General features: G+C 61.4%; 2 protein-coding genes across 2 annotated transcripts; both read right to left on the reverse strand.

Moving 5' to 3' along the window:
* Positions 1-3,058: 3,058 nt before the first annotated feature.
* CFAP141 (cilia and flagella associated protein 141) lies at positions 3,059-7,464 on the reverse strand. The gene is made up of 4 exons (XM_008171973.4): positions 7,253-7,464; positions 5,848-5,888; positions 3,870-3,999; positions 3,059-3,306 (listed from the first exon to the last, which is right to left on the reverse strand). Exons 1-4 carry the CDS (start codon positions 7,325-7,327, stop codon positions 3,205-3,207), a joined length of 348 nt encoding a protein of 115 aa, XP_008170195.3. The 5' UTR covers positions 7,328-7,464; the 3' UTR covers positions 3,059-3,204.
* A 1,960-nt stretch (positions 7,465-9,424) lies between these two features.
* On the reverse strand, positions 9,425-15,437 carry C20H1orf43 (chromosome 20 C1orf43 homolog). Its single transcript, XM_065573827.1, has 7 exons — positions 15,283-15,437; positions 14,242-14,343; positions 13,254-13,371; positions 12,421-12,474; positions 11,490-11,656; positions 11,247-11,305; positions 9,425-10,626 (listed from the first exon to the last, which is right to left on the reverse strand). Exons 1-7 carry the CDS (start codon positions 15,349-15,351, stop codon positions 10,428-10,430), a joined length of 768 nt encoding a protein of 255 aa, XP_065429899.1. The 5' UTR covers positions 15,352-15,437; the 3' UTR covers positions 9,425-10,427.
* Positions 15,438-15,479: the final 42 nt, after the last annotated feature.

Raw genomic sequence — 15,479 nt, forward strand, 5'->3', positions numbered from 1 at the left:
GGGGCAACAAACTCAAGTGCAGATCCATGGGCCGTGGGGTGTCCAGGGGCCAGCCGGGCTGCACGCCCATGGGCTCCAAGGGAGAGCTGGGGGGCGGCTGTCCATGTTTTCAGACCACTCAGGAGCGTGTGTTTGGGGGGGCTGACCCCCGAGCGAGACCAGCATTTCACTGCAGCCAGCAGCTCCCCCACTTCCCTCTGCACTGGGCCTCTGCCACCTGCCCCCATTCCCCCCCCATGTGAAGGGGGGGCCATGCTGCTCAATCAGAACAGAACATGAGGGGCCGGGCAGAGCCGGGTCTGCGGGACCCCTTGTGCCCCACTGGCAGGGACGATCCAGGCTCCACAGGCTGATCTTGCACTCGGGCATGAGCTGGCCTGGCCTGGGTTCGTCCCTGCCAAACAGCTCCCTCCTGGCTTCTCTGTCCTGGGAAGCCGGGACCGGGGGAGAGGGGGAGAATCATCAGCTGAATGGGCTGTGACGGTCCGGGGTACGGAAAGGGGCGTCACGCGTGGGAGCAGAGAGGTTTTTTATCTCTGTACTTGGCACCGGAGCGACCGGCGCTGGACACCTGCGTCTGGGTCTGGTGCCCGCAGTCCAAAGAGGACGTGGCTACGTTGGAGGGGGCTCAGCGAGGATGGTTAGAAAACCTGCCGCCTAGCGGGAGACTCCAGCAGCTCCATGTGTTTCGCTGAACCAAGCGAAGGCTCAGGGGATCGTACCTGCCTGGGAACGGCTGATGGCGCCTGGGCTCTCCAATCCAGCAGGCAAAGGTCTGACACAACCCGAGGGCTGGAAGCTGGGGCTAGGCAAACTCAGACTGGACATAAGGGGCAGATTTTTCATGAACCCCTGGAACAATGTACCCAGGGCTGGGGGGATGCTGCAACCCCGCAGGGCCGGTTCCCTGAAACCTCTGTTCTAGTCCCGTCAGGAATCTCTGGCGGCAGAGGTCCGGCCTGTGCCCCAGGCCATCGGATGAGATGATCGCAGTGGTCCCCTCTGGCCTTGGACTGTAGGAATTGGCTGGGGCTGGGGGAGACAAGTCGCAGTCGTGGGGGGGGGGGGGGAAGGAGGAGGGAGGTTGGTTCTGCCAAACCCTTCCTAGACAGGACGATTGCCCCTGCAAGCCCCCGACCCCTCTCCTGGAGCTGGGGGGGAGAAGCCAGGCTGGCGGGACGGGACAGGCAGGGTGAGTGATCCCAGGCTATAAATACAAAGGCCTGTGACATGCACCTTTTGTTATCTGCCCTTTCGAGCAGGAGCAGCTGAGCGATGCCCTGGCCTGGCTCAGAGCGGCTCCTGGAACAGGCTCGTGGCCACGGAGGGCGTGTGCGAGGTTTGTGAGCCTGTGATGTGTCGAGATGTGGGTGGGTGGGAGGGTGTGGGGGGGTCAGTGGTGCCAGGGCGGAGTGTTTTGTGGGTGCAGCGAGGGAACATGTATGTCTGTTGGGGGTGCATGGGGAGGTGAGTCCGTACCCTGGGGATCCCCTGCTGGGACCCCCTCACTCTGCACTGACAGCGCCGGGAGGTGTCTCCTGCTTCGGCCAGTGCCCCCAGGTCGGGGATTCGCGCTCCAGGGGCCGCAGTGAGGCCAGGCTGGGCACAGAGCCAGGCAGTGCAGCGCTGGCTGTGCAGAGCGTGCGGGTTGGCACCTGGGCGCTATGCTCTCACCAGGGGGCGTGTGCACGCGTGTGAGAGCACACGCATGTGTGCATGTGTCGCGTGTTCAGATATGCTTCCTCTCATGCCCAGCCCCCTCCTTGCTGGAATGCTGCCGCTCCAGTTCCCTCTGCACCCCTCAGCCACAGCATGTCTCCATCGCTGCTGAGTCCAACGTCCCGTCCCTGAGCTAGGGTGACCCGGATCCTGACACCAGCCAGCCAGCAACGGGGTCCTTGCACCCCATGGGGGAGAGGCGGCGTCATCGCCCTGGAGCTGGGAAATCCTGGGGGCACAGATGGGCTGGGGGGGGTTCCCCACAGCTCTAGCTAACCCCCCCCCCACGCGGTGCTAAGCCCCAGGGGACGGGGGCGTTACGCTGCAATGAGGCCACCAGCTGCGGCTCTGGCACGTGGGGATCTAGGTGCCCCACACTGCTAGCACATCTCCAGTGGGCAGGCGCTGCCGGGGTCTCTCCCTGCACCCCAACGGGGGCTTGGCTCACCCCGGGCTGCTCCATCTTGCCTTTAGTTGCATTAACCCACTTGGCCACCAGGTGTCAGAGACGCTTCACAGATGACAGGTGCAGACACCCAGCGGGGGTGTGTGTGTGTGTGTGTGTGTGTGTTCAGCTGCAAGTTGCTGGATAGTTTCAAGGGGCGTCCTTGGATTCCATTTTCCAGGACTCCTGGGTTCTGTCCCCGGCTCTGGGAGGGAGTGGGGGCTGGTGGGTTAGAGCGGGGGGGCTGGGAGCCAGGACTCCAGGGTTCTGTCCGTGGCTCTGGGAGGAGTGGGGGCTGGTGGGTTAGAGCGGGGGGGCTGGGAGCCAGGACTCCTGGGCTTTTCTATACCTGGCTGTGCCACTAACTTGCGGCGTAATCTTGGCGCAAGCTCCTTCTGTGCCCCCTGCCTCAGTTTCCCCTCGATACAGTGCTGATAATGCTGCTGCCAGGGCCTGGGATGGGAAGGGCAAAGGGAGGCCTAAGGTCTCTTGGGAATATTAGTGACACAACCCGCTTCCTCCCTGGCTCAGTGCGTGGCCCAGCGTCAAGGTGCCGAGTGCCGCCCGCCTGCAGGCCCTGCGCGGACTCGGTGCCCACACGGACCGGAGCTGCCCCCAGAGGGAGATGCTCACACACACATTAGACCCGTTATTCCAACCCCATTGGTGGGGCTTACACGGCATAATGGGGAGGGTGGCAGGGGAGCTCCCCGCCCCCAGCAGAGAGGCCAAGGTCTCTGCTAAATCCATGGAGTTTCTTCAAATCTGCCCCACGACATGGTGTCTCCGGCTGCCTCTGGGCTGCCCCCCCAGTGCTGGGATCTAAACGCCGCCTCAGGCTGCTTCGCTTAGCTCCACACTTTAATATTCTCGGGAGGGTTTGACGCTGTCCCGTCGGGAAGGCGGCTCTGGGGCGGGACGGGGAAGTGCTGTAAGGTGCAGAGCCTGGGGTCCCCTGGAAACCTGGGCCGCTGTGGGTCGCAGTTTGGCGGAGCGAGGGGGCCGGTGTGGGCAGGTCGCAGCTCCCCAGAGCTGGGCGCTCACAGCCTCTCCACGTAGAAGGACTTCCCCCCATGGTTCAGCTCCCGCTGGTGCTGCAGGTGCTCGCAGTGTAGAAGGTAGCGCAGGGCCGCGCGCCGGACCTGGCAGGGAGGCCAAGAGCTGTGTGAGAAGCCAGGACCCCTCTGCCCTTCCCTGGCATCTGGCTGGTCCCATTGCCTGCTGCAGGGCAGGGTGGAAACCAGCCCATTCCCCCCCCAGCAGGAAGGGGTCTAGCTCAGTGCCCCCCACCCTGTGGGCAGCAGCTGAGCCTGCAGTAGGGAGAGCCGTGGGCTGGGCCTGACCCTCCCCTCGCACTGCACCTCTGCTGACGCCACTGGGGGGACTGGGACCCAGTGCGATGGGCAGATCTGCAAAGGCAGCAGGGGGAGACGCTGGCTCTGGGGCATTTCCCCCTGTGACTTGGTCGAGCCGTATCCCTCCAAACGAAACACTCCCCGCCCCCTCGCCCCAATCCCGCTGCCCCTCACCCACGAGGAGCCCACTCCTGCCCTGCTGGGGCCAGAGGCTGGTGGTGCAAAGGGGACCTGGATGGAGCTGGCTGCGGCGATGCCCAGGGTGGGTGATCTCCCCTGGCGTCCCCTGCCCTGTTCTCACTGTGCAAAGCAGGAGAGGGTCAGCGCCCCGCTGCTCGCCCCAGCCGTACCATCAGCAGCGCCTTGTTCGCGAAGCGAAGCTCCTCTGCAACGCCGGCCCGCAGGTTCTGGCAGCCCGTCACCAGCCTCTTCTCCTCCTGCTTCTCCCTCTGGAGACAGAGGACACGGCCCCACTGCCAGCTGTGGGGACGAGAGGCCGGGGGAGGGAGGCACTGAGACAGGGCAGCCTTTGCAGCTCTCCCCGGCGCAGAGGGGAGTGAGTTACACGGAAACGCAGAACGAGGCTGAGGGGGACAGAACCAAACCCCTCACCCCCGGGCTGAGTTTTACACCATTGCCTGAGTCAGCACCTGGCTGCAGTGAGTCAGTGGAACCTCCCTGCCGCCTCCCCCGCCCCCGCAGGGCCCTCAAGCTGCCAGTCACAACGCACGTGACGTTTTCACTTTTGTTTCCTAACGTTCAGGTTCCTGGGCACTGAACGGCTGCGTAGTCCCCTGACGTGGGAGAGCCGGCTCCGTCCCTGTCGCGCTGCGTGCCTCAGTTTCCCCTCACGCCTCGTCTTGTCTGTTTAGAGCACGAGGTCCATGGGGCAGGGACTGTCTCTTGCTCTGTGTCTAGGCAGCTCCCAACACAACAGCCCCCCCGCCCCTCCCCGGCCTGGAGACTGCTGGGCTGTAAATCACACCCTCAGCCTGGGTTTGGGGCTCCCCTCACATCTGGGGTTAGGGACATGACGCGATTGAGGAGAAAAGGGGCCTTTACTCTGGGCTGTGCGAAGCGGGTGGAAGCTGGGGGGTTTGCACCGGTGGGAAGGACAGGCCAGGAAGCGGGCGACTGGGGCCAGCTTAGCTCTGACTGTGCTGACCGCAAAGGGGGCTCTCCAGGGAAACAAGCCCTAGTGCTTGCAGCTCTCGCTCTGTGCTTGGGGGATAAACGTCCAAACAACCAAGGACGGTTCTCCAGGCCCCTGGCTCCCAGGCCCCAGCTGGGCTGCCCAGAGCCGCCCGGGGGGGGGGGGGGGGTGGGGTGGAGGGCAAGTGGGGCAATTTGCCCCGGGCCCTGCAGGGGCCCCCATGAGAATATAGTATTTTATAGTATTGCAACTTTTTTTTATGGAAGGGCCCCCGAAATTGCTTTGCCCCAGGCCCCCTGAATCCTCTGGGCAGCCCACCCGGAGGGCCCCAGCCTGTGGCCACTGAACTTCCTTGCTGACATCCATGGGCAGGATCAGGCCCCAAGCCAAGAGGTGAGGGGAGCTTTGTCTGGTCCCGGGCCTGTGGCTGGAGCCACGTGAGCAGCCCCCACTGCGTGCCTGGAGCCCCTCTGATTTGAATGGAGCTGGGGGTGGATGTCAGGGGCCATCGATAGGGGCCCTTAACAACCATCACTTCCAGCAGCCCCAGCTGGGCTCAGCGGAGCCACCTCCGCTCTCGCTGGCTTCTCCTCCCGGCCCGGGATCCGAGGGAAGGGGCCAATTGCTTTGCTCTGGGGAGAGGGGACGGCCCTGGGCTGCACTCGGAGGTGGAGTTGAAAGGGAGCTGGGGGCAAGAGCAAACCGGACAAATGCTCAGTTTTGCCAAAAAAGTGGGGTGGGACCCCTAGGGGGGTGTGGAGGAACATGCGGGGGTGGGGGGGCGCAAGCAGCAACACCCGTCCTGAGCCGGAGAGAGGGCTCGGGAGAGCGGCTTGGGCCAGCCCAGCCCTGCAAGGGTTGGCGGGTGGGCGGGTGGGCTGGTTGTGTGCATGGTGGGGGCGGGAGTAGTGGGGGCCTCAGGCCGGACCCATGCCGTTGGGTGGCAGTGGGGGCCCACTTGGGGGGGGACAGCTGTCCTTGGGCTGGCCCCATGTGGTGTCCCATTTCCCTTTGGGAAAATATGGTCCCCTTACCCCCACAGTTCCCTTTGTCAGTAGCCCCCTGCCACCCCCCGCGCTCTGCTGCTGGACATGCTGGGCGTTATTATTCCACAGAGAAGTGGCTTTCATCACAGTAACGAAGAGCTAGAAACCGCCCTCCACAAACCCATTTACCTTTTAACCAGATTCTGGTAGGCAGCCTCCTTCTTCAGCAGCTACAATCAGAACGGCACGTTCAGGCCTGGGACCAGCCTCTCCCAGGCCGTATTGCTACCCAGAACTAGCATCTGGGAGGAGGCAAAATCACCAAGCCCCAGCAAGGGAAAGCGATTGATTGGTTCAAAGGGCCTCCCATTTCGGGCGGCGGAGGGGGTGACAGCTCCTAGCACCCGGCACCCTGAAGGGTCCCAAAGTGCTTTGTACAGTGATAGATGAAATAGGAGAGGGAGGACTTCCAGCACTACCATGCAGCCACCTCTGCAGCGCAACCCGGCAGCTGGCTAGCAGAGCACATCCGCCCTGCGCAGTGGTTTAGGGTAGACTGTGAATTCCCACGCTGGGTTTCGCTGGGAGGCTGGGCCTGATGCCCCGAGTCTTACAAGTGCCACTGTTTTAAGAGTCACAAGCAGTCAGGACCTGCGTGTTATAATCCCCTCCAGCTGCTGGGAGCCCTCAGTGGCCAGACAACAGAGCCGGGCCCATGAACAGAGTACCCCAGGGCAGGCAGCGGGAGATGACCGGCGGAGGGGGCGAGTGAGCCTTCGGCGTCTCTCTGCAGGGCGGTTGCCCCGGGGGGTAGGGCAGGGAAAGCGGGGTCTGACTGGGGAGCTCTGCTGGGGGCGCTGTCTCCTCCCTTAACGCCCCAGGGAGGACAGGGTTTGGCCTGGGGGCACCCCAGGACGGGGCAAGGGGATGCTGATTGGATACGGTGTAGCATGAAGAAGAGACCGGGGCTGTGGCCGTGGGCAGAATCCAGCCCTAAGGAGTGAGATGGGACACCAGCCCCTCCCCATGTCTATGGCATTGATGAGCCCTGCCCCCTATGCAGCTGGGAGCCGCTCAGCCCCACGGGCTGCTGCCATCAAAGGGGCTTGGTGAGGCCCAGTTTGGCCTTCATAGGCAACCCCGCAGGCCCCGTTCCCCTCCGGTTTATGTTCTCAGGGGCTGCCCTCCTGCCCACCCCTCCCGGGCCCTGACTCCCTGCCTGTCTCCCCTGCACTGTCTCTACACCCTCCTGCCCCCCGCCCCCACAGGGCCCTGGATCTATGCCCTGCCCCCCCATCTCTACACCCTGCTGCTCCCCCCAGGCCCTGGCTGGAGCCCTGCACCCCCCCCATCTCTACACCCTCCTGCCCACCCCTCCCAGGCCCTGTCTCCCCCGCACCGTCTGTACACCCTGACTGCCCCACCCAGGGCCCTGGATCTATGCCCTGCCCCCCCATCTCTACACCCTGCCTGCCCCCACCCCGGGCCCTGTCTCCCTGCCTGTCTCCCCCGCCCGCATGCCCTGCCCTCCATCTCCACACCCTCCTGCCCCCCCGACCCCACCCGCATGCCCTGCCCGTCCCCCCCGTCCTACCTCCTCTTCCCTCAGGAGCTGCTGGAGCGAGGGGGCATTGCTGCTCTTGCCCAGTTTTTCCCGGCCAGGTGCCATTGTCACGGGGCGCTGCCGTCCCGTTACCGTTTGGCTCCCTGGTCACCATGGCAGCAGCACACGCTTTAGAACCGTGAGGCTCTGCCTGGGGGATCCGTGTTGCCCGGGGGAGTGGGCAGAGCCGAGCTCAGTCGCCCTGTGGCGGGGGCCTGGGTGCTCACCCGTCCCGGTATCCCCCATCCAGGGAGCTGCAGGAGACCCCTGCTCAACGAAAGGGCGAGGACAGTTTAATGAGCCCCACGTTTGTTCCTGTTGCTTCCAATCGCCCGCTGCCCTGGAACCGTCCGTCCCGCTGCAGAAGGCAAGGGACAAATCCTGCAGCCCTTGGCCTGGGAGCTTCACCCGCACGAGCCTGTGAACACGGCAGGGAAACGTGCCCCCTTTGCCAGCGAGCCCCCCCATGCAATCAGGAAGGAAACGTTGCTAGCGGAGCAGGGGTGCAGGGTCCCAGGCGCCACTCCCTGCCCGTCGGCCAAGGCACCCAAGGCACGGGGTGTCTGTAAAGCCGAGGCTCTGGCTGCCCAGTCAGTAGCTGATACTTGATAACCGTGAGCCCCGTCTCGAACAGGGGCAGCAAACCGACCTGAACCATCCACACTTGGCCCGACTGAAGGGCTGTTGGCAGCTGGCAAAGAACCCAGGGACTGCACCCGACCGGCCTGAACCAACAGTGCATGGCTGCCACCTTCCTCGCCAACGGAAGTGCCAACTCCAGAGCCTTTGGGTCCCAGCATGCCACGCTCCACCTCGAGCCAGCCGGTGCAGGGCCCGCAGTCTCCGAGCGTGAGGATGGCTGGAGTCAGGGCCATTGTCTGCCTGCATTTGGCCAGTGTGGTGAGCTGAGTCACACGTGCTTGCACACGCCCTGCGACCGTGCGTTTCTTCCAGGCCCGTCAGTTTGCATGAGGTATGAGATATGGGCACGCCCAGGGGCTAGATCAACACTGGCCGCCCCTAACCCCCGTGCTCTCCCCCTGCCGTACAAACTCAGCATCTGCCCTGGAAAGATATTTAAATCCCCATTTCCAGTTCAAAGGCCCATTGTACCCAACACCCTCCTCTCCCACGGGCGGCAGCAGTGCTGCCCATCCCCACCATGGCAGCAGGCAGGTCGAAGGGCGGGAAATACAGCCCGGGGGCATTGGGCTTTGGCTAACGGGTGGGGTTTCAAAGGCACTCGGCTCTCGCTGAAGAGAACAGTGGAACGGACACTCGGATGCCGTGGGTACAGCCCCATAAGCCCGTAGTGCAATGCAGAGGCACCATGCTGGGGGGAATCCCAGGGGCAGTGGGTGGGCCAAGGGCATACAATGATTACCCCTCCCCCCGTGCCAGGTCAATCCAGCCCCTGGTGGATACTGCTCCAGGCTCTCCCAGTGCTTTTCCTGGCAGTTACTGCAGCAGCCTCACACCCCACTGAGCAGGGCCCGGGGACTTCAGACACGTACCCCCAAACCCATCTACAACACTGAACTAACTAACCCCATCCTCCTGCAGGAATGATCCCACCCCAATCGGTGCGGAGAGGGGAGAGCGAGCCAAGCCCCTGCCTTTTCATCCCAGCTCTGCGGCCCACTCCCTGTAGGGACAGTGCTGGGTCACCTCTGCTCCCCATGTGTAAAACAAGGACCCCCCCCCCCCCCCGCCCTTCTCCCAGGGAGGTGGAGACAGGGAAAGGAGCATGTGATGCAGTGAGAATCCCAGGCGCCTGTAGCGGTGCATAATCCAACGGCAGCCGGCTCCTGAGGGGAGGGGGCGCTGCACAGAGCCCTGAGCCAGGGAAGGGCCATGTTCCTGGCCAGGGGAGGAGCAGCTGGAGGGGACGCAGGCAGACAGCAGAGCCTTGGGGGCTCCCAGCTGTTCTTGGGCAGGTGATACAGGAGGCTGCTCAGTGCAGTGACAGTCAGGGACCTTTCTCAGACCCCCACCCTCCCTGGAGAGCACAGGCTGCACCAGCTGCCCCCACCCTGGAAGCAGACACCCCGCCCCCCCTTTCTGAGCCACCCCACAGCAGCTGCGGCTCAGGCTGTCCCAAGAGCAGCATGTGCAGCTAGAGCAAGGGTTCCCTGCCGCCACAGAGCACCGGTGCACGGCGGCCGCAGGGGAACGTTCCTTTTATTAAACAGCAATGTAAAAAGAGAGAGAGAGAGAGCAGGCCCGGCTGCCGGGGCACCTCCTCCGGCCCAGAGCGGATGACTGGTATGCCGCGCACGCAGCTTGCAGGGGCACTGCCGTCAGTGTGCAGCCCGGGAGCTTTCGCCAGCACCTGCCCCGCTGCTGCCCCTTCCCCACGAGGCCGGCAGGAGTCCATGGTGAATGGCACGAGGCGCTGGTGAGAGCGGGAGGGAACAGGGAAGGTTTTACCCGGCTGCCCAGCTGGGGCACGTGGAAGAGACAGTGAGCAGCAGCACCCTCCCCTCCCCAGATCAGGACACTGAGCCATTTACTGTCTGGGTGGGGTTTAAACAGGCTCCAGAGATCACTAACAACCCCCCCAGATCTAAAGGGCAATTCAAGCACAACAGGCTGACAAGGAGTGGGAGGATGGACCCACAGACCCCCCCAGGCATTTACCCTTTGGAAAGCCCAGCCCGTGGCTCCAGTGAGGGAGCTGGAAACCACCTCTGGCCTCCGCCCCGAGCCATCGCTGGGAGTGATGGAGGGTCAGTGGAGTGAATGGAGCTGCCGCAGTCAGTGCAGAGGGGTGCAGGAGCACTGACCCGGAGCAGTGTCTTGTATAAATACGCTAAAGCTACTCAAATGTTCTATTCACGGTGCTAGGGGCTCCAGAGAGACACTAGCCACTAAACAGGGATTGCATCTGGAATCTCTTCAGAGCCCAAAGCACAAGGCCCATGCCGGCTGCTGGCCAGCTCCGTTCTGCAGCCAGTACACAGCTGGATCGAGCCTCCTGCCCAGAGGCCAGGTAACCCCAGCCATGATGTCGCTGTTAAATCCAACTCCATGCAGCAGAGCGTGATCCATGAGCCCAGTGACTTCCCGCCTGGACACGGACTGTTGCCAAAAGCCCCTTGTGACGTGCCCCACCGAGCAAGGGGCTCTCAGAGGCAGGTTCCAGGAGCAGAACTCCTGCCGTGGCTCACAGGGTACTCTCCAGCGTGTTGTAGTTGTCCTTGAAGCTCTTCAGCTCCAGGAAGTGTTTGGCACGTTTGCTCTTCTGGCTGGAAGGCAGGTAGGTGACCTGGATGGTGGCTGGGTTGGAGACATCAGGCGAGAGCGTGAGGTCCTTCGCTGCTGACTGGTGCTGCCTCTGGCTGCTGCCTCCTCGTGCTTTGATACTGTGGAGAAAAAGGAGATGTTACGGATTCCACCCGGAACAGAGAGCAACCCTTCCTGAGCGAAGGAGACGGCAAGAAGGCTCATTAGAGGTGCCAGTCAGTTAAATCAATGGGGTGCAGGCCCTCGGAAGGCAGGTCTGGGCAGGCACATTGTGGCAGGGTGTACTCTTTAACCTGTAGACGGTCAAGGAAAACACCAGAACAAGGGTTGGGACCAGAAGCCATGCTGGCTGCTATAGGCTGCAGGCCCCAGGCCACTCCTGACCGGAGCCCCACAGACTTTGCTTTTCTGACTGTCAGTTTGGTTGCTCTGACTCACAGCTCTGAGTAAGGGCCTTGAGAACTGGGTCAAGTGGCTCCTTCCCTGACCCGATGCCTCAGGGAGACAGACTGCCTGCCTTCGACAACCATGAAAGAACTGGGAACTCGGCTGGCTGGGGTTGTTTGGGGGCCTTCTTAAAGGGGACACTTCTTTGTCAATTTTGTTTTGGCCTCCCCCTTCTCAGTTCCTGTACAGACACGGCCAGCTGCAGAATTTCACCACCCACAACCCCCTTCAACAGACTGCCAGGCAGACCAAGGCCCGGATGCTAAACATCCCCAGCGCCAGTTAAACTTACATGTTCGCGAGCTCAGTCAGGGCACCCTGGTACTTCAGATATTCCGTCTTCCCAAAAACCTGAACAAAACAGAAGAGCGCCTTAGAGATCCTGGACTCTTGGTGTGCATTGTCCTTGGCCCTGTTCGCAGCCGCGGGCAGAACAGAGGGGAATTGTGGGCAATGCTGCGAGGCGAAAGACCTGGCTCTGCGGGAGTCCACCCCCTTCACAAAGGCCAAAGAGAAGATCTGGGCTGACACTCACCCCTGTCCCATAGCGTGCAGTGTCATACCCATCCAGGAGGGTGTCAATCAAGGTTTTGCGGACGCCTCTGAATGGAGTGCTGGAATTTCTCAGCTCCAACAGGTAGGCATGGAAATTCTTTCCCATTAAGGACTGGGGGTGTCGACCTTCTACATAAAATGGGATCTCTGAAAAAACAAAGCAACACAACGATGTCTGTGATGGGCGGGTATGAGTGTGACACACACTCCAGGGGCCTGGAAGAGAGCCCGTCCTCATGAGTGACCCAAACCATCCAACAAACTCCTCCTTCTGCCCCTCTGCCTTTCTGACGGAGGCACCATACGGGAGAGACCTGCAGGCAGAGAGACTGAAGCTAGGATGGTTCAATCAATCACTGCATCAAAAGGGAGCACAAGACAAACACTTTACAGCCTAAGTCTGCAGAAGCCTTTACTAAGTTGGGGAGTTTCTCAGAAAATCAAGCCCAGGCGTTACAAACTGGACACCCCCACCCCGACAGTGAGGCACACACCGTGGGGGATCCTTTCAGAAAGCCAGGCAGCGTCGTATTTGAGGAACGTCTTTTCCTGTGACACAGCAGATAATTTAGAAAGAAAAGACTCGGTGTAAATAACTTCCCATGGCTTCTGCTGTCTGTTACTCCCCTTGGACACGGACTAACCAGATCAAATTAGCTTCTGCTTCACTCTGTTTGTGTCACATACTCGTTTTCATGTTTAGCACAGAAGTTCTCAACCCTTCCCTCTAGCAGACATCTCTCCCCCATCCAGTGAGGACCCCAATTCCTTAGCTGGGAACCCCTCCCACCTCGGGATATGGTGGCAGCCCCCAGGCTGAGAACCCTTGTACTAGCACAAAGCTATTGGCCTAGGCTCCAGAGGCATGTCCCCCGACTGGCCACGCTCCCCACCTAAAGACTCTCTCTTACCAGAAGCTCTGATTGCATCCAGTGCCTTCATTCTGTACAAGTAGTTATAGCAACCTGGAAAAGACAACACACAAACTGGTCTGGAGAAAGAAAAAACACAAACACCCACCCACCAGCAAGTTGGCACAAGTGGGGGCTGTGAGAACAGGAGATTATCCTGTTGGAGCCTTTCCCCCTGCAATGAGGCTAGCCCCGTGCAAATCGCAGAATGACACTAATCCGATTATGCAGCACCAATGGTAACTGACAATCAGTTTCCTTTGTCTGGGGGTTTCTGCTCTGCTTGGTGAGAAAGGTAAAGCCTGGACTGTCAGAGCAGAGGTGGCCCAGACAGCTATACACCATAGGCTGCGGCTGCCTTCCTCTGCGATATGGCAGAGGGGAACAGCTCCCTCCACGCTAGGCCCCATTTTGAGCTGAATGGCTTCATTTCAGCCTGTGTGGTGGGAGTCTTGGTCCCCACAGGCTGCTTCTGTGTATTACAGACAGGGACAGGGCTGCAATCTGCTTGCTTGTGACTAAGTCAGAGTACGGGGTAGGGAGCCTGCCAGGTTCTGGGGGGACAGGCTGCATGGGAACCATGAGCAGCTCAACAACAGAGGGAAGGACTGGGCCCAGAACCACACAGGACAGCGAATACTGTGGGAAGAGCCTGACAGGCTCAAAAGCTACCAACGTAACTTCAGCATTCCCCGATTCGGAGAGCCGTCGCGGGGATGACGTTTGCACTGTGGAGGCTGGAAGGCTGAACAGGAAGGCTCTGGATCATCCTCCCCCTCCACCCAATATACTCCTCAATAAGTTAGGGTGCATATATTTAGAAGACACAGTACATTGGCTTCCTGGTGTCTCTAGCTGCAGGAGCCTGGCATCATCTTCAGCTAGCAGTCGGGGTTCATACTTAATGTCCTGTACCCTTGAGAGGCGAACATCAATTTCCTCTTTCAGGTCCTGTCCAGAAGAGAACAAGAGCATCTTACATTTACAGAGCCCCCTCCTTCCCAAAGCACCTATGACTCCCAGTAGACAGGGATCACTGCACCCAGCCCTGAGATGCAGCAATTACTTAACAATAGAAAGTAACCATTTAATCCAAGCAGTGAAAATTCCCATAGTCAAGGAGAATTCAGAGAGTCAGAGCACAGCTCTCAGGCCTGGTGTCCACTTAAAAGTTAGATCAACATAGCTATAGCGCTCTGGGGTGTGAAAAATTCACACCTCAGAGCCGCACTAGCCCCAAGTGTAGGCACAGCTAGGTCGACTGAAAAACGTCCACTGACCCAGCTATCATCGGAGAGGTGGAGTTCCTACTGCAACAGAAAAACCCCTTTGGTCACTGCAGGAAGATTCTGCGCTACAGCCCTACGTCGGCATGGCTACGGTGCCAGAGCGGTGGTGCTGTAGTGCTCAGAGTGTAGACGTGGCCATCAGAGCTTTCCTTTAGCCAGGACACCACAGCTAATGTCCTGACTATTACAAAGTGCATCACAGACTCTTTAACAAAAGCATTGATTTTAAGACTCAGCAGAAAGATGGTATCCTCCAGGAGCAGGGCATTCCCTCGCTCCCAGCTGGAGCACTGGATTCAGTAGTGAATCATGGGGAAGAGAAGGGCCAAGACCATTTCGTGCAGCACCTGGCTGCTCCCTGAAGGTCTCCCATCTAAGAACTGGCCCCATCTGGCCCTGTTTAGCTTGGGATATAGCTGCAGCATACGGAAATAGGAAGCATCAACACAAAGCCTTATCTAAATAAGCAAATTGATCGCCCAAAGCGTAACCTCCCCCCGCAGCCAATCGGAGACAAACCCCACAAACAGACCTTGGGGGCGTGTTGTCCAACCGGCACATGGGGCCCCCGGCGGGACTTCATGGCGAAGCGCATTATCTGTCTTTTCACGAAGATGAACAGCAGCACAAACACCTAGTTAAACACAGCGGAAAGAAAAGCCGTTAGGACCCAGCAGAGCCAAAATACTTTTACTTCGGAGGCCAAAGCACCTGCCCTGCCTGCCCTGGGGCCCCGTCTCCCCTGGCCCGCAACGAGTCAAGCCTGGAGCTTCCACTACCATGTTACCAGGAGCTGGTTTGGCAGCTCCCATAGGACAAGAGAGGGTGTGTGTGTCTGTGTGTGAATGTGTGTGTGTGTGAGCGGATGTGGCGCCTGAGTGTACAGCCCACAATGGCCATTGTAAAGGGGCTGCATCCCTCCCACCCCGCAGCCTCCCCTGTGTGGGGGGGAGGGGATGTTAGAGACATCTCGCAACCCCCCCCACTATGGGCCCCTCCCAATCCCCCCCCCGGCTCTCAGGGAGCCCCGCGCCCCACGGGGATCCAAACGGGACCCCCAGAGGCGGGACCCCCCACTATGGGCCCCTCCCCATCCCCCCCCCCCCGACTGGCAGGGAGCCCCGCGCCCCACGGGGATCCAAACGGGACCCCCAGAGGCGGGACCCCCACTATGGGCCCCTCCCAATCCCCCCCCGGCTTGGAGGGAGCCCCGCGCCCCACGGGGATCCAAACGGGACCCCCAGAGGCGGGACCCCCACTATGGGCCCCTCCCCATCCCCCCCCGCTTGCAGGGAGCCCCGCGCCCCACGGGGATCCAAACGGGACCCCCAGAGGCGGGACCCCCACTATGGGCCCCTCCCCATCCCCCCCCGCTGGCAGGGAGCCCCGCGCCCCACGGGGATGCAATCGGGACCCCCCCGGGCTGGGTGGCCAGTGCCCCACCCCCGCAGGGGCCCCGCTCCGCCAGGCTCGAGGTGGGGGCCCAAGGCAGGAGCTCGCCCCGCCCCCTCGCTCCGCCGAGCCGGGTAGCTGGGAGGCGCGCGCGCGGCGCCCCCTCGGGCCGGGTCCTCACCAGGCTCCCGTAGGCCATCACCAGCACCACGTTGACCCCGGAGAGCCAGTTGCTGCTGGACGTCGCCATCCCCGGCCCGGCCCGGGGCCCCGCAACAACATGGCGGCCGCTGAGGCCACAGTGCGCCCCCGTCACGTGACGCGGGCGGGACGTAGAGGCGGGGGGGGCGCGCCGGCCAACCGCCAGAAACCACGTGA

The sequence above is a fragment of the Chrysemys picta genome, chromosome 20, assembly GCF_011386835.1.
Source record: "Chrysemys picta bellii isolate R12L10 chromosome 20, ASM1138683v2, whole genome shotgun sequence".
NCBI lineage: Eukaryota > Metazoa > Chordata > Testudines > Emydidae > Chrysemys > Chrysemys picta.

What these genes read in the sequence shown, in the direction of transcription:
- CFAP141 (XM_008171973.4), bottom strand. Translation starts at nt 7,327, where the DNA reads ATGGCACCTGGCCGGGAAAAACTGGGCAAGAGCAGCAATGCCCCCTCG. An exon ending in AGCTCCTGAGGGAAGAGGAG is followed by an intron (nt 5,889 to 7,252) that starts GTAGGACGGGGG and finishes TTCTGATTGTAG; the next exon opens with CTGCTGAAGAAGGAGGCTGC. An exon ending in CGAACAAGGCGCTGCTGATG is followed by an intron (nt 3,307 to 3,869) that starts GTACGGCTGGGG and finishes CCTCCCTGCCAG; the next exon opens with GTCCGGCGCGCGGCCCTGCG.
- C20H1orf43 (XM_065573827.1), bottom strand. Translation starts at nt 15,351, where the DNA reads ATGGCGACGTCCAGCAGCAACTGGCTCTCCGGGGTCAACGTGGTGCTG. An exon ending in TGATGGCCTACGGGAGCCTG is followed by an intron (nt 14,344 to 15,282) that starts GTGAGGACCCGG and finishes GTGTTTAACTAG; the next exon opens with GTGTTTGTGCTGCTGTTCAT. An exon ending in CTGCACGCTATGGGACAGGG is followed by an intron (nt 11,306 to 11,489) that starts GTGAGTGTCAGC and finishes TGTTTTGTTCAG; the next exon opens with GTTTTTGGGAAGACGGAATA.